The sequence below is a fragment of the Octodon degus genome, unplaced genomic scaffold, assembly GCF_000260255.1.
Source record: "Octodon degus isolate 3935 unplaced genomic scaffold, OctDeg1.0 scaffold00200, whole genome shotgun sequence".
Taxonomy (NCBI): Eukaryota; Metazoa; Chordata; class Mammalia; order Rodentia; family Octodontidae; genus Octodon; species Octodon degus.
The window spans coordinates 4,163,559-4,190,621 of record NW_004524776.1 but is presented as its reverse complement, the minus strand read 5'-3'; the positions used below and the strand labels follow the sequence as shown (position 1 = coordinate 4,190,621).

Below are 27,063 nucleotides of genomic sequence, written 5' to 3'. Positions count from 1 at the left end.
AAAAAAAAGTTTCTACTCAGAAAAAAAAAGATTTTGGATATTGTTGGTTTTCTTTTGGTGACTTGATTCAAAGTCATTTGAGAACTTTTAAAGTTCCCTTTTTTAACTGCTGACAAAAACATGGATTTTTTTATACTGGATAAAATAAATGAAATTGTATTCACAGAAATTAGTGGAAATTAAGTGGGGCCTCTAGTTTGGAAAGTAGTTATAATACAGAAGAATATATATTTAAAAATAAATGTTAATTATAAAGTAGGTTAAAAAATATCCATTGTAAAAACAACTGTGTGGTTAATCTGGAACATTCATTCTTATGTCAATAAAGAGAAGTACCTTAATAAAAAGACTTACCGGGCAGACATTCTTGTGATGTGTGTATATGTGGGGGTTCTTTTTCTTGTTGTTCTTATTGTTGGCTTTTTGAAGCAGGGTCTCACTGTGCAGTTCAGGCTAATCTTAAACTCATTTTGTAGCACAAGCTGGTCTTGAACTCAGTGATCCTCTGTCAGCCATTGAAGTGCTGAGACTACAGGCATGTGCCACTGTGCCCAGCATTTGTATGTGTGGCTTCCAAGTCCTCACTGTTAAAGGGGGGGCTGTCACCAGTGTATACTTTGGTAATGTTCAGAAATAAATGGCACATGGGGCCTGGGAAGTGGCTTACTGGAATAAACGCTTCCCTGGCAAGTGCAAGGGCCTGAGTTCAGTCCCTGGTTCCACCAAAAACAAGGAAAGAAAGAAAAAAAGAGACAGACAGACAGACAGAAAGAAAGAAAGGGCACACTAATGAGGATGGCTTCCAGGATTGTCATGTGTCCACAGCTTTCCCTAAGCACATCCAGCCAAGAGTGACAGGCCTGAATAGTACAATGAAACAAGCACCTCTCCAAAGAAAATTACGTGCTTTGGAAGAACACCTATAGAAAAAATAGTAAAATGAAAAAAAAAAAAAAAATTACATGACATAGGCAAACAAGATTTTTCTTTTTGGGCAGGTAATTTAGTCCTGGATCAGTCTAGAGCACTTATGGTCAACCTTTTAGGGCCTTCAAAGGTAATAAACAGCAGGTGTGACATGTTTGCTATAGGTTTGCCACTAGTAGTCTAGAGATTCATAAACTTGAATGTTTCTTGGGAAAAAAAATTACCTGGAAATTAAAAACTATTTTGTGCATTGAGCATATAGCTCAGCAGTATAGCGCCTGCCTGGCAAGCACAAGGTCCTGAGTTTGAGTGCCAGTACCAAAAAAAAAAGACGTGAAAACCATTTTATGTTTTTGAGACAGGCTCTCACTGTGTAGCCCAGGATGGTCTCAAACTGACCCTCCCCAGTATTCTGCCTAAACCTCACTAATGTTCAGATTACAGACTACAATAGTGAGGTTCCTGCCTGTATGAGGCAGAACAGTTAGATGGAGAGTCACCTCCCACCATGAGTACCTATCCCAAGAGTCCCCAGCCCATCTGTGTTGTATCCATGCACTTCTAAGTACCACGTTTTACTGATGATTTTGTGTGTGTGTGTGTGTGTGTGTGTGTGTGTGTGTGTGTGTGTGTGTGTTAGTACTCAACCCAGGACCTTTGCAGTTGACTTACATACTGTCTTTTTTAAAAATTTTTAGACAGGGTCTTGGCTAAGTTCTCCAGGATGGGCTCAAAATTGTGATCCTCCTGCCTTGACCACCCAGAGTTGTAGGATTTCAGGCAAGCCACAGGACCAGTTTACTGATGTACTATGGTGGGAGGTGACTCCCCATCCAAGTGTTACACACCTCACACAGGCAAAAACTTCACCATCTGTAGACTGCATGCAATCTCCCCAGTTTACAGGATCCATTCCACAAAAATAGTAATTAAGAGAAGTGACTATAGGGGTTAGTATGATACAGGCCCATTTTCTCAGTTTAAGATGGCTTACATCTAATTGAGTATGGTGGCACATGCCTGTAATCCAACACTGGAGAAGCTAAAGCAGGAGTTTGGCCTCGAGTTGAGGCCAGCCTGGGCTACAGAGTGAGTCCAGCATGAACTATGTGGTGAGACTCTGTCTCAAAGAAAAATAAATATGAGTTACTTGTGCAAAATCCTGTGGGGCAGACACTCCCAAACTCCAGCTTGAGTAAGGTCACTCACTGGAGGAAAGGTGGGGCAGGACCTTGAAATAAAGTTGGCCAACCCAAAATCCGCCTTCGCACCAAGCTGCCGCTCCAAGGGTCTCTTGGTGCTCGCATCTTTTCCCGTCCCGTCGCTCGCGCCCAAGCTTTGGAAACTACATTTCCCGGCACCCCTTCCGGAGGAAGCCGACCGGCGCCCTCTTCCGGCTTTAGCTTCACGTTTGCGCCGCGAGTTGCGCCCTGCCCGGCTTTTCCCAGTTCTCTTCAGGCGCTGCCTCTTACCTGACTACGTTTCCCAGCAACGTTCGCGGTGGGGCGGGGTGGACGGGAAGCGGCAGCCTCCAGCGGGGGTGGTGGCCCTAGACTGGAGAGGCTGCCGCCTCCAGCGACCCATCCGACCGGCCGCGGTCTCCGTTATGCCGCTGCTCGTGGACGGGCGGCGAGTGCGGCTGCCGCAGTCAGCCGGAGAGCTAGTTCGAGCGCACCCATCTCTGGAGGTGAGTGAGTTCAAGGCAGGGGCTTCGGGGCCCGCCCGAGGGAACCTGCCAGGGGCTGCGAGCTCTGTTTTCTCCGCCACCGTTGCTCTCGCCCTTCCCTCTGCGAGTTTAAACTTGGGACGTCCGGAACCTGGCTCTGACCAGGCTCCACTCCTAAGTGTTTTCACTTAGGGATCCACGAAGCTTTTACCTTCTTTAGATCTTGGAGGGCATCTGTTGAGCTCCCTCTTTTACAGAAGCGGGCACGGGGCCGCAGTGTTAAGTGACTTGCCCAAGGTCGCAGGGCGCTGCAGCTCGAGGATTCATCGGGACCCTGTTCTCCGGCGGTGCCTGAATTCCGGAGGTGCTTGCTTAGGCAAATCTGGGTGCCCGCCTTTGCTCACGGGCACGCGCAGGGGACCCTTTCCCCTGTTTGTGGTGAGCGTTGCGTGCTCCCTGGGTTCTCAGGACGCAGGCGTCGCCCGAGAGTGGGCTGCGAGCAGAGTTTAGGCAGAGGTGTCCTGGCGGGGTCCACTAGTTCTTTTCCTCTTATCCTATTCTCGGAGCATAGAGCACCTGGTTATTTTTAGCCCAAAGAAAGGGCTCTGCTTTCCCTCAGCTGGGCCTGGTAGGGACCGCGCCCTGATGGAAAGGAGTGGGGTGTCTTTGTTTTTCCTGCTTTTATCTCTGACTAGTTAGTTGTCTGAAACCTTAGTCCCTGCTCACGCACGGAATATTGGGAACGGGGTCGGTGGTGTAAAAGACACTGTGGACCGAACATCCCACGTGCCACAGTGAAGGGGAGTTAGCCTATCCTACTGATTAAAGAGATCGTTGTTGACGTCCTAATATGTGTTGGTCACCAGTACTAACCACAGTCCCAACTCTAAGTATGGTAACAGTCTAGCTAGCAGAGTTGTTTTTTTTTTTTTTTTTTAATCACAGAAATGGCCCAAATACAGTGTTAAGTGCCATAAAGAAATAGTGTCCCCTTTCAATCTGATGGAAAGCAGATGAACGGGAGGAGTCTGAGTGTACGGGTTTAGGCTGTAGCAGCTGTACAAGTTTGTTCTTTAGTTTGTTGTTTCGTCTGCTTCCATGTTTTCGTTTGTTTTCTCCTTGATCTGATTCCCAGATGTAAGCTTTCTGAAGGCATATAGAACATCTTCACTTTTGTGCCCTCAGAACCTTGGGCAGTACCTGGAGTTAACTTTGCTCTCAGTCAATATTTTTTAGTAAAGAAACACAGTGACTCCTGAAAATGATCTGCAAGATGAGGATTTCTTGACAAGAAGGTGGGCACCTCTGTAGGCTTCTTCTCAACTTGAACTTCCAGACAATTGCAGTGTTATATAATCCGTGTTGTGCTAGACATTCTACTATGTCACTTTCCTAACACTGTCACAGTGTTAACTATGAAGTTAGGAGTAGTACTCACCAAGAAAAAAAAAAATGAGCTTCTAAAAAATTTAGATTACTTCTGTGACTGAGCATGATTGTGGTAAAATGTGAGATCAGTGTCCAGGCCAACTCACCAAGTGTGGAGGCAAGGATGTGGTGACATTCCAGAGCCTCTCCTCAGGAAGGTTTTAGCCTATTTTAGGAGACTTGGCATAGAAATTTGTATCATAGGAACCCATTCGTGTTACAGGATCACAGAGGAGGGACAGGATGGGCAGCAGGGAGGTCCTGTGGGGAGTATAATGGCCATTTTCCCTGGCCCACAGAGTGTGAGAGGAAAGGAAATAAAGCTAAACAAGGAAGTTGTTCCTAGCACTTATATTGAGGACTATGGATCTTTCACTTAACTAGTAATGGAGAGAAAAAATATATTTTTATTTAAAGAGCAGTATGTACCCTTCATAGGAAAATAGAAAATTAAAGAAAGATCAACTTTGGTCATAACAATTCTATACATTTTGGTGAATCTTTTTTTATTTTTATTTTTTCCTGTATTTAGGATAGGGTCTACAGAGTCTCACTGTGTAGATCAGACTCGTAGTGATTCTCCTGTTTTCAGCCTCCCAAGTGCTGGGATTACCAATCAAGGTCTTAGCCAAACCCAGCCACTGTGTTCTGCCTAAGCAGGCACTTTAGTCAGCTGTGCTATCAGGCTGCCCCTCCCCCCCTTTTTTTTTCAATACCAGGAATTGGACTCAGGACCTTTACTTGCCAGGCAGGTGCTGTGCCAGAGTTATATCCCTGGTGCTTCTTTTTTGGGGAATGAGGGTGGGGGAAAGGCTTGAAACAGTACCTCACTGTGTGATTCAGGCTGGTCCCAAGCTCACTATGTAGACCAGCCTGGCCTTGAACTCCTAGTGGTCCTCCTGCCCCAGCCTCCCAAGTGCTGGGATTGCAGGCATGCACCAATCACCCTGCCCAACCTTGGTGAATATCTTTTAACAGAAGTTTTTCATAGTGTTAGACTTTTTTAAATGATAGCATATATTGTTTTTTCATGTGTCTTTCTCATGCAACAGCATGTTGTACATAATACCAGCAGTTATAAGCTTGTAATTAGCATATACAGCCATCCCACTTTATCTGTGGTTTTGCTTTCTATAATTTTAGTTACCAAGGTCAGCCACAGTCCAGAAATACTGAGTGGAAAATTCCAGAAAAAACAATTCATGAGTTTTAAATAACTTTTATTACAGAATACTGTTAGGATTGTTTTATTTTACTAGTTAATCTCATGCCTAATTTATAAATTTAACTATCATAGGTACATGTGTATAGAAGGTTTGTCACTGTCCATGATTTCAGGCATCTGTTGGGTGGTAAAAGAGGATTACTGTAATAATGACAGTAACACAGTGACTTTTTGTAAGCACTGCTGGCCTGTGAAATGTGTGAAGTTGCTATCCTCATTTTACAGAGGACATTGAAGGATCAGAGTCTGAATAACTTGTCTAAGGTCCCATATCCTGTAAGTGGTGAAGCTAGGACTGGAACCTAGATTCAGTATAGTAGCCACTACCCACATGTGGCTGTGTACATTAAAATTAGGTCAACTTTAGGAATTAGTTCTTCAATCACAGGAACATTTCAGGTGTTCAACAGCTGTACGTGGCTCCTGCATGCAACAGTGCAGATACAGATTGTTGCTGCCCTGCAGAAAGTTCCTTGGACAGCAAGGATGCAGCCTTCACTCCTCACCTGGTCCACCTGTCTTGTGCAGTGGTTTGATATACACCCATAGTATGAATGCACTGTAACTTAGTTTCTGCCTTTATTTTTCTGTGGTGCTGAGGATGGAGCCCAGGTCCTCACACGTGTGAGACAAGTGTTCCACTGCTGGTCTGTATGCCCAGCCTCACACACAAAATGTTTCCAGAGGTTCACGCATATGGACATTCTCAGACCTAGTCTTTGTAAATAGATTCCGGTTTATGTGCACAAAAGTGATGAATCAAAATCACTGTTTGGAACTAGTGAGACCAATAGCCAGTGAGGAAGACAGACTGGGCAGGGTCAACCTCAGATGGTGTTGTAGTTAGGGTTTATAAGGGAAATGATTTAATACAGGACACACAATTTATAGGATTAGTTTATAATAGTCAAAGAGTTAAATACAAAAGAGTGTGGGACAATTCTCCACACACTAGAGACCCAGAGAATCCAGCTGAAGGCCTAGATCCCACAGCAGTGTCCTGCAGAAGTCTGTCTGAAAACCTAGAGCCCATAGCAGTGTCCACCACAAGTCCAACTGGAGGCCTAGAGCCCACAACAGTGTCTCATGCAAGTCTGAATCAAGGATCTACCCTGGAAAAGCCCAAAGGTCAGTGATAGAGACTAGAAAGTCTGTGTCAGTGGGATAAAGGATTTGTACCAGTGGGCTGAGGGATCTGCACTGGTGCCAGGAAGCAACACCCAAAGTAAGGACCAGAACTGTCATGGAAAAAACTGCAGCCATCCTCAGTGACAGTGAGGACCCAAGCTACTCCAACAATCATAACAGCCAAGTTCATATCAGGAAAGCCATCTTGACAAACTTCTCCAGGTGAATCAACAACGCACCATCTTCCCTTCCAGTTCTTTTTTATGCTATTAGCAACAACTCTTAGGTGGGCCTTCTACATTCAGCACCACACTGATTCCATTCAACTGGTTGTTCCAAGCTGACTATTAGTTAATCTACCACAGATGGGAAGGTTGACAGTAACTCATTCATGACTTCTGTTTAGGGACCAGGGCCAGTGTAAGCGCATGACGCATCCTATCTCTGTTAATCCTTACCAGCCTAAAGAGATGTCATCAGGGAGGAAACAGAAGCAGACGATGAACATTATTCCTGCAAGCACTTGGTCAGTGTCATGCTTGATCCATTGCTCATAGATTATATCGCAGTGTTATATTTGAGCTGCTGGTGATGGTCCCCAGGGCCTCATGCATTCTAAGCACGTGCTCAGCCACAGAGGTATGGTACCCTCAGCCCCACAATAACGTAAAAGTAAGACAAATAAAGACTGAACTAACTACTATTATGGACTGCTGGACTATATTGGATTATTTTGCTGAATTCATGTACTTACAGTATTTAAATGGCAGTGGAATACACATCTCTGACAAAAAGGGATATAAATGAAGGACCATTTTGTATCTGTGTATACAAAATAGTTAGAATAGAGATGCAGCTACTTTCTCTTAATTCAGTGAGAAGAAAGATTTGTACTAATAGTGTTTGGACAGGATATCATGTCTGCATCTTGTACTATGAATAACTACTATGAAGACAACAATATGCAATGTATTAATTATTGTAACTGTCCTACTAACCTGTTTTGAAATGGTCTCATTGCTATTTGTTTCTCAATAAAATTAATTTTTGAAAAAAGACTGAACTAAGGTATGATGGTGGGAAAGAAGTCTCAATTATCACACTTGTGAATAATTTCTCCATCACCACTGTGTTTTACAATCCATGAAGTACTTTCACACTCGGTCTGTTAGGCAAGGTCTAAGGCAGTTATGTTGAATCTTTTACAGTGTCAGTGATACATCCTACTGTGGCATGCATGCCATAGGCTCGCCACCACTGGTCTAGCATAAGAGACATCCACAAAGTTACAACTGAGTGACATGGGCACAGTTCAGCAAACTACAGTTAGTAGCCAAACCCTATTTGTATACAGCTCCAAGAGCCAAGAAAGGGCTTTATATTTTTAAATGGCTGGGAAAACTGGGGCTGCTTTGTTTCAAAAAGCACATAGTGATGTTGGAGCTGTGTTTTCCCAATGAGAAGTTAAGACTGAATGTCTTGCATGTTTGGAAGAGCACATCTGTACTGCTTTGCGTTTTGTGGTCTTAGCATTTCTGATCATTTTTGCTTTTATTTATTGGAAATAGTAGAAGTTGTTTCGAGAGAAATGATTTTTGGTCTTTATTTTTAAATGGTTGGGAAATCAAAAGAGTGATATGAAATTACATGAAATTCAAATTTTATTCCATTCCCTGGTGTGCCTTGCTGGCCCTACCCTGGGGGCACACTGAGATGGGGACTGAGACTAGGTATGGTGGTACACCCATGTAATCCCGGCTCTTGGGAGGCTGAAAACAGGAGAATCACTACAATTCCAATCTGTGTAGTGAAACCCTATAGACCCTGTATACTAAATACATTAAAAAAATTTTTTGTTTCTCCTTCAAATAAAGTTTTATTGGAACACAGCTGTGCCTGATTCTATGCCTGTGATTGTTTTCATTCTGCAGCAGCAGAGGCCACACAGCTTTAATATTTACTATCCAAACCCTCTTTACAAATTTTTCTTGTTAATTTTCAGGTTAGGAAAACAGTGCCACCAAACAGGAGTTGGGGAGTGAAGATGAGGGACTGAAGGAGAGGAATTTTAGTAAATATTAGTATTCAAAGAATACTAGAAGTTGATAAAACTGGGGCTGCTTTGTTTCAGAAAGCAAATACTGATGTTGGAGCTATGTGTTTTCCCAATGAGAAGTAAGACTGAATGTCTTGCATGTCTGGAAGAGCACATCTGTACTGCTTTCCATTTTGTGGCATTATCATTTCTGATCATTTTGCTTTTATTTATTTGGGAAATAGTAGTTGTTTTGAGAGAAATGATTTTTGGTCTTTATGAAATTGATCACTCATTTGTCACAACCTCTTTTGGGTGGTGACCCAGCTATGAAAATAACTCTTAAAAATTTGCCATTATCCCTTCCTTCCCCAAAGAACAAAGCAAAAGGTAAGTATTAAAGGAATAATAAAGAAGGAACTCTGGATTTTCCTTTATGTTACTATTAATTGAAGGAGGTGAGAAGTGGTATGAAAATGAAAAGTAGGTGGCTAGTGATAGAATTTCAGTATTTTAAAGCAACCAGCCACATTTATTTCTTCTATAGCAAGCACAGTTGCCAGGCCTAGTCGATCTTGCCTATAGTTGCAAGATGCAGGAAGCTGAGGCAAGATAGGCAAGATGATTTGAAGTGCAAGGCCAGCCTGGGCTACATGCTAAAAGCCCGTCTTGGAAAAACAGAACAGCTGGATAATCAGTGGCACAGCACCTGCTTGGCAAACCAAAGGTCCTGAGGTCAATTCCTAATATCAAAAAAAAAAAAAAAAAAAAAAAAAAAAAAAACAAAAAAATAAGCGAATATGTGCTACCAGTCACAATTTACTGGACTTCACTAAATTCCTAGCTCATTTCTTTTTGTTATTTGTTTTGTGGTTGTTTGGGTTACTTTTCTGTCATTGCTGGGACAAAATACCTAACACCCAAAATTAAGGAAGGAAAGATTTATTTAGCTCACAGTTCGTGGAGATTTCAGTCCATACTCAGCTAGCTCCAAGGCAGAGTGGCACATGGCACAGCGTACCTGTTCATGGCAGTGGAAAACAGCAAGAGCAAAAATGGAGAAGGGGCAGCGGCAGCAGCAGCAGCGAAAAGCCTTCTCCCTTATATTCCATTCAGACTATCTGCCCCAGGTGGGTGTAGCAGTCACATCCATAGTCCCAGCATTGAATGATAAATTAATCACAACCTCTAGATGTCTGCCCTGTGACTGCCTGAGGCTTTGGGGGGATAGCTAGACACAAACCGTAACCTTGGTGTTAAAGACCAAACACAAGGCCTTGTAGTTCTGAAAAAAAAAAAAAAAATTTTTTTTTTTTTTAATGAGACAGGGTCTTGCTCTTGAACTCAGAGATCTGCCTCAGCCTCCTGAGTGCTGATATTACAGGTATGTGTCACTACACCCAACTAAAAAGCCTTGTAGTTCTTTTTTTTTCCTTTTCCTTTTCCCTCCCTTCCTCTCTCCTTCCTTCTTTTCCTCCCTCCCTCCTTCCCTCCTTTCCTCCTTTCCTCCCTCCCTTTTTCTCTTTGTTGTACCTGGGATTGAACCCAGGGCATTCACTGAGCTATGTCCCCAGCTCATTTGTGAGATAGAGTCTTGCTAAATTCCCCAGGCAGGACTCAATCTTGGAATCCTTCCACACACACTCTAGAGTGCTGCGATTACAGGCATACATTGCCATGCCTGGTTCATGTCTTAAATTGCGAGGCTTCTCATGTTATGTACAGCTTTGCTTTCAATTAATGGATGTTGTTTTCTTCATTAAAAAAGAAAACAATGAATAACTAATTGCTCAAGCCGGTCATTACATTTCATACATCTTATGCTGGCCTATACACCTACTCGGGAAGGCTGATGCATGATGATCACAAAGCTGAGCCTGGCCTGGGCAATTCAATGACTTAGAGCCTGCCTCCAAGAAAGGTTGGGGCTCTAGCCTAGTGTAGAAGCCCTGGATTCAGTCTCTTTTACTTTAGTAGGCAGTTGGATATAAACTTAAATTAGCACCAGACTTGAGAAATAACAAGGTGCCTATGTAAAACTAAAACTGTTCTCCAGTGTCGGCATTACACACTGCTCTGTGCTTACATGTTTGAATAAATTTGCTCATTGAGATTGTTTCAAGTCAGAAGGAAATTATACTATCGTTGTTGAGAAGGGATCTTACAAGGGTATATAACCCAAGCTGGCCTTGAACTTGCAGCAAACTCTGAGTTCTGGGAATAGGTGTGTGCCACCATACAGTGCTGGGAAATAATACCTTTTAGAGTTATATTAGCTTGACATTTTTGTATTTTTTAAGACTGTAGGGTCTGGCTGTAGTTCAGACTGTCCTTGAACTCATGTTGATCTTTCTGCCTCAGCGTCCTGAGTGTGGGGATTGCAAGCATGCACCACCACACCCAGCCAGTTTGATATTTTTGAAAAAAAAAAAAAAAAAAGTTTAAGCTTTCCTAAAACAGTTTAATCATTTAAGTTCTATTGTGTTCTTTGCATTGAATCCAGGGCCTTGGGCATGTTAGGCAACTCTTCTACCTCTGAGCTACATCCCCAGACCCTATATTCTATGGTTGTTTTAACTTTTTTTTTTTTTTTTTGTACTTGGAATTGATGGAATTTGCATGCCCATACACCCATACCCTTTTTTATTTTTAGGTACTTGCTAAGTTGTCCAGACAGTTTAAATAAACTTATGATCCTCTTACCTCAGTCTCCTCTGCATGCGCCACCACATCAGGGTTTTTTGTATAAACATTTATACAAATATGCAAATTTTTGACATTTAAATAAATCCTCAATAAATTTACATTTTCCTTAATAATAATGGCCTCACAGGACATTTACAGGCTAGAATAATGACAACAACAGTAATCATTCATGTTTGCTGTGGCCCACTCATGCTTCTATTGGTGAATTTCTTTCCAGTATTTTTCCTGTGTGCATCAGCATTTTACCACAGTTGTATTAACAGCACATTTATGCCCCTGTACAAAATTTAGACATTTGTTTTGCCCCTTATTTAACATTTCAAAACTGTTTCTTCCCAGTCTTCACTATTTATGACTGTACAGTTAGTAGTTGGCTTGGTTCTGCATAATTTGCTTACGTCTTTCATGGTTCTCAGCTTTTTGCTGTTCTAAGTAACACAGTGATGTTTCCCAAGATATGTTTCCCGAGTGCATATATACAGCTGTGACATTATTGGTTGTGGCTTGAGGGACATCCTTCCCCATCTCTTTGAAGTGAAGGAGGTTGTGCGCTCTGGGCCACCCAGCCACACTTCTGCCACAGTCCAGTTATCTGCACTAGTAAAGGGTTTAGGAGCCTCATACTCCATAGTAAAGAACTGTGATGAGAGATTCTTGCATCATACTTCATAGATACTAAAATATTGTTTTATAGGTTAAAAAAAGTTCTGTTTCCTTTGCATCATTCCACATGCATGTTATTTAGCCTTTGTCAAATGGTACAGACACACATGCACACACACACACACACTCCTCAGGCACACTAACATGCTTTCCACTCAGAGTACACTTTGGCTCTCTCCACTATTAGTTACTCAACCCTCACTAATTTACATCACTATTTTATTTTTTTTTAATTAAACAGGAAAGAGCCAGACTTCTCAGAGGTCAGTCTGTTCAACAAGTGGGACCCCAGGGCCTTCTGTATGTTCAGCAAAGAGAGCTTGCAGTGACCTCCCCAAAGGATGGTAGGTTAGGAAGCAGTGAATTGGGCATTATTCCAAAAGGCTACTGGATATTTTATTTTATTTCTTTTTTAAACAGGCTCCATCTCCATTCTGGGTTCTGATGATGCCACCACTTGTCACATTGTGGTCCTGAGGCACACAGGTATGATGAGAGGTGAAGGAAACTATTGCTTAAACCAACCCAACAATGTGGGACCATTTAATTTCTCAATTTGAGTTTCCTGGTATCTGATTTGAAGCCTGACTTCATTCACCTCCTTTCTGGTCTGCATGGTATCTCCCTGGTGCCCTGGTCAAAATGGGTTGGCTGGGCAGTACCAACTTTTCTCTTTTTTTCTTACAGGACATTCAAAGATGAGGCAGCCAAATGGACAGGAGGCATCCTGGCTTCTTTCCCGAGTTCTCATCGGAAATAACCTGAGTCATTTTACCCTTGTTCTTCAGGTAATGGGGCTACCTGCCTGACACATTGTGATGGAACTGATACCAAAGCCGAAGTCCCCTTGATCCTGAACTCTATAAAGTCATTTTCTGACCACGCTCAGTGTGGAAGGTGAGCTGCACACCACTTTGTGATGTGAATTAGAAATCTGGTGGCATTGTGTAGAGCTGTGGGTGCTATTTCAGAAACATGTAATGTCATCACCATCTTGTTCTCCTAGAGAGAAGGTGGCACAGCATTGGCACTGCAGCAGCAATTGTTGAGTGAGTGAATGGATGATAGATACAGGTGAAGAGTCAGGGCTGGATTTTAAATGGACAGTTTGACTTTAAACTGGCTATTTCCATGTTTCAGTGACAGGGCTCAGCTGTTGCTTTGTTATAACCCAGATACATGAAGTGTAACATTCAATTACTTGATGAAAAGCTTCCCATGAGTAACACTTGCTACAGAGGCCAAGGACATCTGCCCCCACTGTGTCCGTCCTCTGAAGCAACATGGGGTGTTGAATGGTAAAGACCTCAGGGGTCTATCACATCAGTTTCAGCCTGGTTTGCTGGGTCGGAGCAACACTGCAGGAGACATAGCTCAGCAGCACATGCACCTGCCTGGCAAGTGCAAGGTCCTGAGTTCAAGCCCCAGTAAAAACAACAACAACAAAAAAAAAACCACAAAGGTAACTACTGCAACACCACTGGCATAGGTCAGACAATTATTTTTTTTTTTCTCTTTTGGTGCTGGGATGTAGCCTAGGGCCTTCTGCATGCTAAGTCTGTATTCTCCCAATGAGCTGTGCCCCCAGCCCTGATGTTTATATTTGTCTCCTGGCTGGTTCTGTGCCACAGCCTAGACTGTTTCATGGGTAGATGATCCATGTAGTTGAAAAATGTTTTCATTTTGCAGTGGGGTCTTCAGACTGTGTACTCAGGCCTGACGCCTTGATTCTGGGGATGTGAGTGTTAGATGTTCCTGGTCCATTTTTAGGACTTATTTGGTCACTCTGAAAGTCAGGAGGCAAAACTGGTAGTCTAATGGCAGCAAAGCCACATAGTCCCGGCCCTGTCAGTATTTAATGTTTCTTATGAGACAAGTGCTAGATGCTGTAGCTTATATGGGTACATACAATTTCTGGCTTATTCCTTATTCTGTCTCAGTAGAAGGCAGCATGAAGTGTGGCCACCCTTTCCCCCAGTATCAGTTCTGCAGATGGTTATGGGACATGGGGAAGGGCAAATATGGGAAACGTTGGGTTAAACAAAGTTAGTCTGGTGTTTTCACGTGTAGGAGTTGTCCTCAGTAGGACCTTACTGTGCTCGTGTGTACTGGGTAGTGGGAGAGTTCCCCAGACTGACACCTCTGTCCATCTCGTGCACACACACACACAGTCCCTCTCCTACCAAGATGGGGTGGCTATTAGAGGCAGCAGCACCCTCCAAGTGTGTGCTTACCAGCAAACTCTTGATATCCAGCTACTCCATCTTTCTTTTTCATACCCCATTTTCTCTGATGAAGGCCTTTAAGAGAGTTTTTGGAAGTATTCTACTTGGGATGAGCAGTCAATGTGGTACTGTCACATTCCTCTAGAGCAGTTTCTCCCCTCTGTGTCTGGTGGTATTGCATCTGTCACACATCTGTCCCCTTAGTGGAGCACTTGGGCAAACGTTGGGTCCTCCCAAGTTCAGCAGACTCTGAGCAGCCACACTGGGCAGCTTCATATATGTGTTATACATGAAAAAGGCAGAAAACACCACTGTGGAGCAGGGATTGGTGGAGGCTAAGAAAGTAAAACCAGTGTACCCTGTCCGGGCTCTCACCACCATCCCATCTCTTTCCCAGGCTGGAAGTGCACCTTGTGGGAGGCTTCAGTGATGACCGGCACTTGTCACAGAAACTTACTTATCAGCTACTTAGTAAGTTTACTGTTTTCTCCAAGCTTGATAAAAATTTGGACCTGTGTTTGCTTGGGTTAAAAATCCCACAAGTGGGTGGGAAGATAGCTCAGTGAAATAAACGACTGCCTGGCAAGCTCAAGGTCTTGAGTTTGACGCCCCAGTACCAAAAAATAAATAAATGAAAATAAAATAAAATAAAATAAAAACCTCACAAAGCCAAAGGAGGACACACTTGGAGCAGATGGACAGATAGCGTCATTTGGCTGGAACTGAATACACAGTGGATACAGAGGTCAGTAGCATGGAGTTAAGTACCTGGGGCCAGTGAGATGGGGAGAGGATTTGCTTTCAAAAAAAGCAGCTGATGCATTGTAGAATAGTACATCCTCCAAACTGTATAAAATAAAAATTTTTCTGACAGGATTGTCTAATTTGCAGGCAATGGAAACACTGATGATATGATTTTTTCCCTGTTGGATTAGGAAAAATTAAGAGGGGAAGCGTGTTCTTTGTTAACCATGTAGCAGGCTATGAAGCAGGCCCACACTTGAAATCCCAGCATGTACACTGGGGCAATCTGTCAGCAAAACAGTCTAGTGGCAGCTTAAGTCTTCAGAAGGTTCATAACCTTTGACCCAGTAATTCTCAAAAATAACCGCAAATATGTACAGATTTATTTCTCGAGATGGATAGAATACTCTGTGCAACAGGAAATAAACCGGTATCTATCAATAGAACAATAGTTATGAGGTCACTAAAATATGAAAAGGATTAAATTATGCTCTCCTATACTTTTCTTTTTTTTTTTTTATAACATTGATAATCAGGAAAAAAAAAAACCCTGAGATTTAAAGTCTCCTTTTATGAATCTCTGTGTCTTCCAAACCCCTGAGAAAGCAGGAAAAGCTGAAATGGCTTGGTGTTGTCCCCTGCAAGCTTGGGGCTGAGGTCATGCCTGTCATTGGCAGTTTGGTGTGGCATCAGCTCACTTGGTTCTGGCCTCAGGCCAGGGTGGCCTCAGTGATGGAACAGCATGCTCAGAGGATTCTGCCCCTTCTTGCGTCCTTGCTCAGCAGTTCCAAATAGAGGAACTTTCTGACATCCAGTTTAAAAATTCTAATTATAGGTGAATTTGATAAGCAGGAAGAGGACATTCACTTAGTGACATTATGTGTGACTGGTAAGTTCTTCCATTTCCCAAAACAAATCTGTATGTTCAGGGACATTTTGCCCTCACTATTCTGGCAGGGCCTAGCACCAGGACCTGAGTTGCAGAGTCGCACACAGCTTGTCATTGCTTGGCTCTGTTCCCATGCTTCCTGTTGCTGGCACAGCCTCCAGCCCTTGCCTGTATGAGACTGTGCAGCCTCAGTTCTGATGGTGCACCTCCTGCCCTTAAGTATCTTTCCTTGGGGTCTTACTACTGTGATCGCAGAGGGGAGCTACCCAGTCTTGGGGCAGAGGCACAGCATGTGGAGAGAGTCGGGCTAGGCTCTATGAGTGGCCTCATTCCACAAAAGCCTGCCTGCCCAGGACTCTGCAGGACATCATCCTTTTCCTTTTCTGTTTTTCCTACTTGGGAAAAAAAGGCAACATGCCTTTATTATTAAAAATCATTTAGTATTTTTTGACAACTGTAACATTAAGTTTTTTTCTGAATTTCTCAGAGTTAAATGACCGGGAAGAAAATGAAAACCACTTTCCAATAATTTATGGTATTGGTAAGTAATGTGTTTACTTGATGGTTGGAGGGTTGGTGGCAGAGTGCAAGGCAGGCTTCAGTGAAAGCCTGATTAGACAAAGTAATGATCTCACAGCTCAGTGTGTGACAGCCTTGAGTGCAGATCCTGACTTCTGTGTATTTAGTATGAGGACCTGAGCAAGTAGCTTGCCTACTCTGACCTGTATGAAACCGTGGTAATGTTCATCACTTAAGACTGAAAGAAAACAGGTACCACGTGTACAGCACACCGGGTCCACCACACTTGCAGGATCTCAAGCAGGCCTGTTCTTGGAGGCACAGGTGTGTTCTCTAGGCAGTGCTCTTGCAGGAGTGTTAAGACATCATGTAATCTTTGTATACTCTTCACATGGGAGGTAAGGTTTTGATTGAGAACAAAGGTTATACAAAGTGAAACATACAACTGTAACGCTAAAGAGAGTCTAAACCCTCCTCCCTCTACCACAGCACCAAGGATCCTGAGGATGTAGCTTGAAATGGGCTGTATTTGCACAGGGCTTCTATCTGTGATATTTTGTTTTAGCTATGTGGTGAGTACATAGGTGCTTGATGTTTTATTCTCTCTCACGTACTTTGGTTCACAAACTTGATTCTTTGCACGACTCTTGTTGCAAACTGAGTTGGACAAGAACCAGATCAAATTCAGTGGTTGGAATGAATGTTGACCTGATAGAGAAACTTGATTCAGTGCTCAGCTCATTCATTTTGTGACCAGAATCATAGTGAGAATTCAGTTTGTGAACCAAGGTAACCACTGCATCAAGTTGAAAACTGATGGGCTTTGCCACCACCATAGGCCACCCTTGCCTCCCATCTTCCCTCCACTCTACAGAAATGGATTTGGTCACAGGGTTGACTAGGGAGGCGGTGCATGTGCCAGTGGAACAACGAGCTTCACACCTGCAAGCAACTCTGGGCTTGGGAGTTTGCCCTGGACCAGCTCAGGCCTCAGCTACTGTCATCAAACTGCTGGTGACAAGGCTGCCTGTTCCCTTTCCAGAAAGGGAAGGCACAGATGCATCAGAGTCATTTTGTTCATTTCCATTTTTTTCTCTCAATGTCTGGCTCTTTGTGGTGGCACAGACTGTGGAGTCTCCACTGTGGTCTTTTGTCAGTTAAAATCATTCTCTTGTCCCTTGCAGCTATCAACGTTAAAACTGCAGAGATTTTCAGAGCTTCCTTTAAAGATCGAGGCCCAGAGGAGGAGCTGCGTGCAGCCCGGGCTCTAGTGGGAGGCCCAGTAAGTGTGAACTCTGTGTTAAGGGGTAGCAGCAATAACAGATGAACTGCCCCAGCCTTGAGCTTTACTCTAGCTTTATGGAAAATTTTATCTGCCTCTAAAGCTATAAATTACCAGGGACACAGCCACAAGTATACTTTCTCACTCTGTTAACAGAGTAAAGAAATATTTTAAGTTTTAAGTTCAAAACTTCAGTTTTCAAACTAGAAGGCACAAGAGGTTGTGTGAACCCACCATGTCTAGATCCAAAAAGAATGAGCATATTTACACTGTCTTTTGTGTAATCTTTATAAAGAGAGGACAGCAGAAAAGGGAGAAGTTTCTCCCCTCTGTACTTGGGATTATTATCTTTCCCCACTTTTTACCTACTACTGAGGACTGAATACCTTTCACTTCTGGGACTTACTAAGTTGCCCTTGCTGAGTTCAAACTTGTGATCCTTAAATTCTTTTAAACCAAGTCACTGATAAGCAGTTTGCTGAAATCATTTGATTAACCAAAAAGAATGACTAAATCAATTTTAAAGTCCTAATTTCCTTTTGTTTTTTGTGGCACAAGCTGGGATAAGTGCTCTACCACTGAGTTACACCCTGAGTGCTTTTTAAGTATTTTTAAGCTTAGAAAAACAATGCACTGGGGCCAGGGAGATGGCTAGGTGTTTTAAGTGCTTCCCTGGCAAGCGCAAGGACGTGAGTTCAATCCCCGGTTCCACAAAAAAAAAACAACAAGAAGAAGAAAAACAATGCATGGCCCTTTTGAGGAATAGGTGGAAGAATGTTTTTGAAATACTCCAAGTAGAAAGTATAGCCCAGTGGTGGAGCACTTAGCTAGCAGGAGTCAGGCCTTTAGTGTGATGCCCAGTAGCGCACATGGGCACACACAAAAATTCTTGCTGGTTATGATGGAATGGACATACAACCCCAGCCCTCTTGAGAGTCTGAAACAGGAGGATCATGAGATCAAGCCCACCCTGGGCAAATTAGTGAAACCCTGTTTCAAAATAAAAAGTGTCAGTTTTAACCCACAGCACCACACCAAAGGCTGGGGTGGGAGGCCCTAATGTGCTTGTTTGTTGAAACACTGGCATTTTCATTGAAAAATGTTTGGAATCAGTGATTTGTTTTGTCAAACCTGACATTTTTAGGATTTCTTTTGCCATTCCTCAAATAGCATAACCACACTAATTTACTTAATACTTAGAAGGTAGTTCAGCCTCAGTCATCAAAATTGAACATTGTTGGTAAAGCTGAAAATTACTGTTGGCAGATTTTGGGAATTCAGGAAATGGACCATTTACCAAATTAGCTCTTTAAAATGTTTGTTATTTCTTTTGATGGGGGAATCAGGCCATTTTAAACTTCCAAGATGATTAGCTACTCGGGATGAGCAGTGCAGTAGTGAGGTGGTGTTTGTGCAGAGCTCCCACACTAGGCACACTGGGTGGGAGGCCCAGCTCCAATGCCAACTACATGTGGGACTTGTTAGGGTTTTTTATCCCAAGTGGAAAGAATGTCGTCCCCGTAGAGGGCTGCTGTCAGAACTAAACACAGTGGTATATATCACCCATAATGTGTAGGACCAGACACAGGGAATTATTCAGTAGGTGGCAGCTTTGTTACTATGAGACAGTTTTTAAGCAGCTTATCTTCTAGACAAATGCCTTGCCCTCTACACCAGTGTGCACAGGAGGGGAGAGCAGGTAAACTTCCCGACTTCTACCTTCAGTCATTCTCTTTTAGATGATTAGCATTTATGATGCAAAGACTGAACAACTTCAAATAGGCCCATATTCCTGGACACCATTTCCACATGTGGATTTCTGGTTACAGCAAGATGACAAGCAAATACTAGAGGTAAGAATTTACAGGCTGGGTAAGTCGTAAATCTCTGGGCCCTGGCCTCCCCATCTGTAAGAATAAAAGGCCTAAGGTTAGGTAACAGCTGATTTTCCTTCAGTGAGCAGCAGCTGTTTTTGGAAGCCACTAGCAAACCTCATCGCAGTCAGGGAGAAGTGGTATTTTCAGTGGAAGCAATCACAAACGTCTTGGGAGATGCATATATTGCTTTGAGAACCTGATTAAGGATACAGGAGTAGAACCAGCTTCCTCTTCTATCATGCCTACTCTTCTTTTTTACCCCAGAACCTTTCAACTTCTCCTTTGGCGGAGCCCCCTCACTTTGTTGAACATATAAGATCTACCTTGATGTTCTTAAAAAAATATCCATCTCCAATGAACACACTGTTTCCTGGAAATAAAGCTCTCCTCTACAAAAAAAATGAAGATGGCTTATGGGAAAAGATCTGTTCAGGAAACTAAAAATAGGAGTTACCAAAGCAAGCAACTTTTTGGCATGAAAAGACCATTGATGGGGTTTGGAAAGAAAATGAATTTGGAATCTACATCCATTGTCGCATTTGAGACAAACGAGGCGCCTTTGTCTGAGGTCTCTTTCCTTACTCTTGTCTTTCAAATGACTTTAAAATAAAATCTTATTTTGGCAAAGGCATTTGTTTAGATTTACTTTTGTTTTACAAAAGTTACAGTGGCATAAGTGCCTGCCTGGAAGCACAAGGTCTTGAGTTCATTTCCCAGTACCAAAAAAAAAGTCTGTGTCCAACATTTTCTTTTTGCTCAGTAATAATGAGCAGAGGAGAACCTACTAATTGGTCTCACTGGGCTGTAAGCAGTTACTTCAGATACATGGATGGATAAGTATTCCGAATTCTCCTTAGTACATAAAAACATTTGAAAGCTTTTACAATGCAATAAAATTTAGTGAGAATTTATACATCTCAATTTTTTTTGCTCAAAAAATATTTTAAAAGCTTCACATCCAAAACTGACCTATAATAGGGTTTGATCTTAATTTTCTCAAATATAATTATCTCCAAGATAATCTGTGGGGCTAAATTTGATCTGAGAATTTATCCAAACCCCTGGTAAATCAATTCTTTTTATAAAGTGGTCGTTTCTGAAGTTCCTATTGAAAAGAAAGTTACAATGCCTCATAATGCCAGTAAGATACAACTGAGTTCACTGGTAACAATTTCAAGAACCTTTATTGAAATCAACATTGAAATAGTACCTCAAGGGTGAAATTCTGTTTCAGCAAAATTGATTTAACAATTCCAAATATATATATATATATATATATAAACATTTAAAAATCTTGTTAAAGGTGATAATTTACCCCTCTCCCATGTTATCTGCTATACTTCATTGCACCAAATAAACAGGGAAGACCATTTACTCTGTACCAAAAAAATAAAGGAAAATTATATTTCGACAAGTGCCAAATGTCAGCATTCACATCAAATCAGTGTAATTACAGGCTTAATGTGGTACAACTAAGGCTTCCCACACTAGTCCAGAAATCCAGTGTGAATTCCCCATCATCATAAGCTCTCCCATCGTTTTGACCTTGTGAGACTAAAAAAGCACAGGGGCCCAACCTTAGGACAAAGGAAATGATGTAGTACTTTGAGAAAATAGAAACCAGTAGGACTTCGGGGACTAACTTCTAGTCATTTCATCCTGTGAGGTATGATTTTTCTAGCTCTTATTTCTGAGCAGGACCCAGGGTGACATGTGAGCGGAAGAGACGCAACAAACCTCTGGAGTGAGACAGTCAAGGGCGAACTTACTTTAGCATTCTAGCCCAGGTATGCTGCACAGCGTATTAGTAGCAGGCTCTTGGGACAGAATCGAGCATAATCTGCACCTTTGTGCTGATTTAAAAGCTTTTACATTTAAAAATAGACACACATGGAAAGGAAGAGACTCAACAGTTATTGACAAGTCCTCAAATCTGTTTACAAAAAGCACAGAAAGGGAGAAAAGATTTGTGGCAAAGGACAGCCCTAGACAGAAACCCTGCTGTGCACATGGATACAGTCCTTACTTCAGGAAAAACAGCAGTTAGAGGATGGCAGGAGCGGGCTGTGATGCACTTCGGGTCCCACTGAAACCCATTCCTTGAAGCCTGCCAATACAGATGTGTACTGCAGTATGACCACCACAGACCCATTACAACAGACACAGGTCACTGTCATCCTGCCTCTGTGGAACAACAGTACAGAACCTGGACAGTCCTAATAAAACATCCCTAAGTACAATCTAATGATGTATGCTTAGGAGTAGAAAGAAGAAAGTGTTTCAAGTGGCAAGCACCTGAAATTTTAAGTGTTCCTTAGGAATAAAAGTACTTAAGATAACTCAAGGGGAAATGGTTTTACTACATTTGGGCAGGCGAGAAACAATAGTTGGCTGTTCTGCATACACATAAAATATTCAATTACCTCCTGGAAAGACTGGCTTTCAGGCATACATATGTGCAAAAATAACCAGTTCAGCACAAATAAGTCATTTCTATTAGATGAACATATCGCACAGTTCACACTTGCAATGCAACTTCTTCCCTGAAACAACATTACAGTCTCAAACCCAACACTGAATTTTATCTTAGGCTCTCTGGCTCTTCCACCTGCAGATGATCATCTTCAGGACACTGGGCCCTGTTCTGGAGGGCTTCAGTGTGGCTGGCCTGAGGGGCAGGAGCCCCTGGAGGTTGCTCAGGGCTGTGTATCTCTAGGGTACTTTGCTCTGGTCCACTGGACATGTCCTCTGCCTTTTCCAAATCCTCAGTGTGACTGACCGAGCTGGTCTCACTCACAGCATCTGAACCTCTCAGGGATCTTTTAAAAGGCTTCTGACCTGGGAAAAAAATGGGACAAACAGCTGACAGCTTAGTGAAGAAGCCTAATGTGATGGAGGCTCTCTGTGCACCTGGATATCACTTTATTTTATAACTGCCTCGGCAAAAATCCTGAAATCCCAGTTCTGAAATATAGAAGATAAGGAAGGAACTAAGAACTGCTACTGTTATTCCATCATATTCCCCTGGCATGGAACTTTTGAAGTTATCTTAATAAAGAGAAGCTCAGGAGAACAAACACCATGGTTAAATAATGCCAGCACTCCAGATCCCCAGCCTCCCCCCTACACTGCCACCAAGACATTTCTTTACAACGAAGTCTCAAGGCTACGGAATGGTTATTCAAAGGGACAGTGATACATGGTCCTAAAGAAAAATAGGAATGGGGGTTAAAGAACCAGTAAAACAAAAGTATGCAAATGAACCTCAAGGGAAAACTGTTAAACATGGAAACTTCTGTTTTTCAAAATAGAAACTACAACCAGTTTTCTTCCAAAAAGCATGCAAACATCTGTTTAAAAAAAGAAATATAGCCAGTTTTCTTCCACGTTAATGAACTCAAACATGGTACAACTGTACCTGGAAACCTCTGTTTGGTGCGAATGCCTGAGGGTGTTGGAGGCGGTGTCACTCCAGTACTTTGTACTTTGTAGACATATGTGTGTTCTGTGGACTCCAGAGAGCCTGCCAGGAAGAGAGGACAGAGTGGGCAGACATTCCTGCTACAGGTTGCCCCTGGTGATGCCGCTTACACTGCCTTGTGCCCTAATCTGCTTCCAGCATTCAGCTTCCCACAGACTGTCCTTCCTGAAACATGCCAAGAACTAGACACAGCTGGACCAAGTGGCCCAGCCCTGCTGGGCGTCAGATGCCTCTCTCCCCATTTCCCTTCGGTATTTGAGGACATCGGGCAGTGGTGTGCACAAACATGCCTGGGAGCCAGGCCCAACTGGGAAATGTACTTTAGCAACAAGGAACAGATGCCTCTTTGCTAAAGGCTGAGGATTGGCAGATTAAAACTCGGGTTATCTTCTATTGTAACAGTGCTGTTATTTCCTAGGGAAGGGGACCTTGGGTTTCATAAATAGTATTTCCTTGGCAGAAAAGGAAGGAATGAATCTGGGCTTTTAATGTATCTTTCTTAAGTTCTAGCAACTGATTATAGTATGATTGCCTGGTTTGCAATAAAATGTTCAAGGACTACATGCTCTGACCTTAGAAAACCCCCTTTTGTAAACAGCCCTGGACTGGGCAGAAACTCATGAGGACTAGAAGGAACAGTGACCCTGAACTCAAATGCCCAGCTCCCAGGGGTTCTGAACAGCTGAATGGACCAGTTCCTGTGCATTCAATGAAGAGTCAGCTTACTACAGGAATGGGCACCTACCTTCCCACTATTTTAATGATGGAGAGGACTGTGGAAAAAGGTAACAGGGCATCAGGGATTCTCCAGATTTCATGCCAGAGGACCCAGGGACAGACACAAGGAATTATAAAAGATTCACAGCATGAGGGATGTTGCCAGCTAATGGCATTTGATCAAACTCCCATGTTAATGAGATCTGAGCAGAAACTAGTTAGTCCTACCTGCTGTTAAGTTAAATGTTCTTCCCTTTTGTGAAGCTTGTAGTGGAGAAAACCAATTCAGCACCGATCCTACAACAGGGATCTGCCGTAACACTCCCTGTAAAACATAGCCCTCACTCAAGATCACACTGCCAAGCTGGGCACCCTGCCCAACATGGCCAAGAGTCAGTTCTGGAGACTCACCTCTTCCAGAAGTCGTTCCTCATTTGCCTTCTGCAGCTGAACCTGAGCTTCCTGAATTCCTTTCCGGACGACTTCTGTCATGTTTTCCAGAAGCTATGTAAGATCAAGAAAGGCACTGCTTATCTATGCTTCTTGCTGGGGCCTATAGAAACTGACACAGCACTGGGGATGTTTCACAGCAGTACATCAGTAATGGAATTCTGCATTTGTAGGCCACAATGAAAATTAAATAGAAAAATGTTTGTGGACACCCTGATACACTTTGTGACCAGCCTTACCTGACAGGCAGCAGAAGAAAAATAACATCCTGACTGTCATAGCAATAGAAAACACATCACCCATTCAACATTCAAGAGGGAAAAGGCAGCAACAATATTATCAGGTTTGGAGGAAACCTTAAGGGTCCAGACAACAAGAATGGAGCTGGTTCCTTAACCTTACTTCAAACTCTTCCCTTTTGAACCCTACCCAAAGCAAGACACATGACATACATTTCAGTCTGGTCTCAAGACATACCTGGTTTAGGGAATGGCTTTTCTCGTATTCTGCTCCTCCATGCCAACTGGCCAAGCAGCATATCTATTTCTAGTGAGAGTCCTATTAGCCAAAATGCCCATCTCACCCATCTTCAGGACCAGTGTCTTTCAGGCTCTCGCACCAAGCTTGCAACCTGAGGAGCCTTCTTGAATGCGCAGCTACTGTGATTTCACAAGCACTCACTGCAGCTAGCCATATGTGTATTTCTCCTTACTGCCAGGCAGGTCCTCAAGGGCAGAGACTGTGTCAGGCCTACCTGCCACTCATGTTTGACATAATGCCTCAATCACAGGGAACATTTGTGAACTTTTGGGGAAAGAATAAATAAATAGACATTTCCCCAAAGTGTTTCCTCTTTCATAACCCCACATAGTTGAGACAAAACTCCAAAAAGGTACAAAACACTGATTAGTCTTACAGACCCTTGAGTTTTCTTCAATTTCCCGAGCTGTGACTGCAATGGTCTCCACTAGTTCAGAAACATCTATGTCGTCACTTGCCATGCCAATATAAATGCAGCTCTTCATACTCTTGTACTCAGGGCCTACAGGAGGAAACAGCAGAGAAGCTTGGCTTCCTTTGTGTTGAGTTCCCTTTGTAACTGCAGAACCATGTATGAAAAAAGGCCCCCTTCATGTGGCGGGCGGTGTATCTAATGGGCTGAAGACAAGAACTCGAGGAAGAAACACACCTTCACCTAACCCAAAGCTTCCTCCAGATAGATGAAGCCATTTAAGCCAATTAGAAAATGCCCTTCCACAGTTCACAGGTAACTTATAGAAGCAATAATTACCCATCTTAAATGTAAGGTCAGATTCCAGTTCATTTAATTTTTTCAAGAGCGCAGCATGGATTTTTTCTCCCTCTGGATCTGATTTCAAACTGCTCTTATCATCATTAGCATGTTGATACCTAAAAACAATATTGAACAACAGTACTATAATCGAAGAGACTTGAGAGTCTCCTTAGGGTTATAAGCAGGTATTGACACAGTATGGTAACCAATGGGCAAAAAAGCCATGGACAGTGTCTTTTTTTGTTTTGTTTTGTGACAATATCACGATGTAGTTCAGGGTGGCCTTGAATTCACTATGTAGCTCAGGCTGACAAATTCATGGCAGTTCTCCTGCCTCAGCCTCCCAAATGCTGGGATTATGGGCATGTATCACCAAGCCTGGCTAAATAATGTCTTGAGGTTGAAAACATTCAAGAATATGAGTAAGGGCAAGTCTTTGGCTTCATAGGAAAGAAAGGCAAGGTCTGGAGCTCACACATGTCACACAAAAGACAGTGTGCCTCAATAACAAGGACAGCCATCACAGGGCTGTACACACTGATCTCTAGACGCCAGCGGGGCCCTATCTCCCTGGGAACTGGGTTCTGTTTCGTACTGACTTGAAATATATGCTGGATGGTAGCCATTTGTCCACTACATATGTCCATCTGTGTCCACAGGCACTGGTGAGCAAGCATGTAGAGCACACACTCACTCCCAGGGACATCTGCTCACTGAGTGTAATAGTGGGCCAAATCACTTGCCTTTGTACATGCCCACAATCTCTTGTTGAATTTTTGGCAAGCATATTTTGTTTGCATATATTCACCTTGGATTACAAAGCTGGTTCACAAAGTGACCCACTATGTGCATTATTTGGCAAAGTCTTAACATCAATAGACAAACCTGGGCCAGGGTGATAGCTCAGTGGAAGGTCCTGAGTTTGATCCCTGTACCCGCCCCCCGCAAAAAAAAGAGACAAACCAAGTCTTTACCTAACAACCCCTATTCCAGGCCAGTTGGGGTCATCAACATATAGGAGACCTGCAGTCCCTTCTACTTCCTGCTTGAATTCTTCTCGCAGCTGCAGTGTACAGGTCAACACAGGCAGTTTGCTTTGGATGCAGGCTACAAGTTGATCCACATCCTCTCCTCGTGTTCCTAACACTGAAAACATTCACAGAATACTTGAGAAATGTGTAAAGAATGGCTTACAGGCCCTTCTCCCCTAGTTAGGAAGGCCAAAAGCTCTAGGTATCATCAGTAGCTGGAGCTGAGGAGTCAAAAAGAAAAAGGCCACTCAAGCAGGCTATGGAAGAATCAGGTGTTAAAAATCACATCTGGCTGCTCCAGCTATAAATGTTTTTTAGGAGATTTGGTACACAATGAAATTCTCCAGTGATAGGACTGCTTTGGTCCAGTTATAAGCATCTTGTTACAAGTTAATACAAATGTCAATCAGAGGTTGTCTCTACATTACCACAAGTGGAGGGAGAGGGAAGTACTTTGGTGGCCTGTGTCTGGGAAGGGCAGGGCAAGATGACTGCAGTCATTTCAAGGCCTCAGGACTCCTCGCTCAGCCCTCTTCCTGCTGCCTTGGGGGTCCTAGTCTTGCTAACCCAGCTTTTGAGACAAAGCCGCCAAGGAGGTTGGCCTTGTCACCAATAAACTCCACAGTGGCTTTTTCTTTGCAGGACAGGTACCTACCATTTTCCTATTTGGATATCTTTACGTAAAATACCTTTCCAAAAATGTTGAAAATACTTCATGATAAACCACCAAACATTTCCTGAAATGTTTGTCACCTCACAAAAAGGCATAACCAAAT

The 27,063-nt window shown here is 42.9% G+C and overlaps 2 protein-coding genes across 4 annotated transcripts in view; one reads left to right on the top strand and one right to left on the bottom strand.

Annotated features, from left to right (window-relative positions):
- The first annotated feature begins 2,443 nt into the window (after positions 1-2,443).
- Positions 2,444-27,063, top strand: part of Ntan1 (N-terminal asparagine amidase) — a 36,762-nt gene continuing 12,142 nt past the window's right edge. Inside the window, exons 1-10 of one of the 3 annotated variants that reach the window (XM_023704695.1) lie at positions 2,444-2,614; positions 12,020-12,122; positions 12,199-12,264; positions 12,567-12,675; positions 14,401-14,474; positions 15,583-15,636; positions 16,124-16,177; positions 17,340-17,437; positions 19,177-19,290; positions 24,599-24,849. In XM_023704695.1, coding sequence (XP_023560463.1) covers positions 2,534-2,614; positions 12,020-12,122; positions 12,199-12,264; positions 12,567-12,675; positions 14,401-14,474; positions 15,583-15,636; positions 16,124-16,177; positions 17,340-17,437; positions 19,177-19,290; positions 24,599-24,610 — 765 coding nt within the window. In that variant the 5' untranslated portion in view covers positions 2,444-2,533 and the 3' untranslated portion in view covers positions 24,611-24,849. Of the gene's footprint in view, positions 2,615-12,019; positions 12,123-12,198; positions 12,265-12,566; positions 12,676-14,400; positions 14,475-15,582; positions 15,637-16,123; positions 16,178-17,339; positions 17,438-19,176; positions 19,291-19,578; positions 19,940-24,598; positions 24,850-27,063 lie in introns of those variants that run through there. The other 2 variants (XM_004644498.2, XM_023704694.1) reach the window with 2 other exon arrangements.
- Positions 20,473-27,063, bottom strand: part of Pdxdc1 (pyridoxal dependent decarboxylase domain containing 1) — a 57,216-nt gene continuing 50,625 nt past the window's right edge. Inside the window, exons 17-23 of the mRNA XM_012517646.2 lie at positions 26,231-26,402; positions 25,254-25,372; positions 24,883-25,004; positions 23,924-24,016; positions 23,741-23,837; positions 22,733-22,837; positions 20,473-22,152 (exon numbers count right to left, since the gene is read on the bottom strand). Of these exons, the coding sequence (XP_012373100.2) occupies positions 21,896-22,152; positions 22,733-22,837; positions 23,741-23,837; positions 23,924-24,016; positions 24,883-25,004; positions 25,254-25,372; positions 26,231-26,402 (965 nt within the window). The 3' untranslated portion in view covers positions 20,473-21,895. The remainder of the gene's footprint in view (positions 22,153-22,732; positions 22,838-23,740; positions 23,838-23,923; positions 24,017-24,882; positions 25,005-25,253; positions 25,373-26,230; positions 26,403-27,063) is intronic.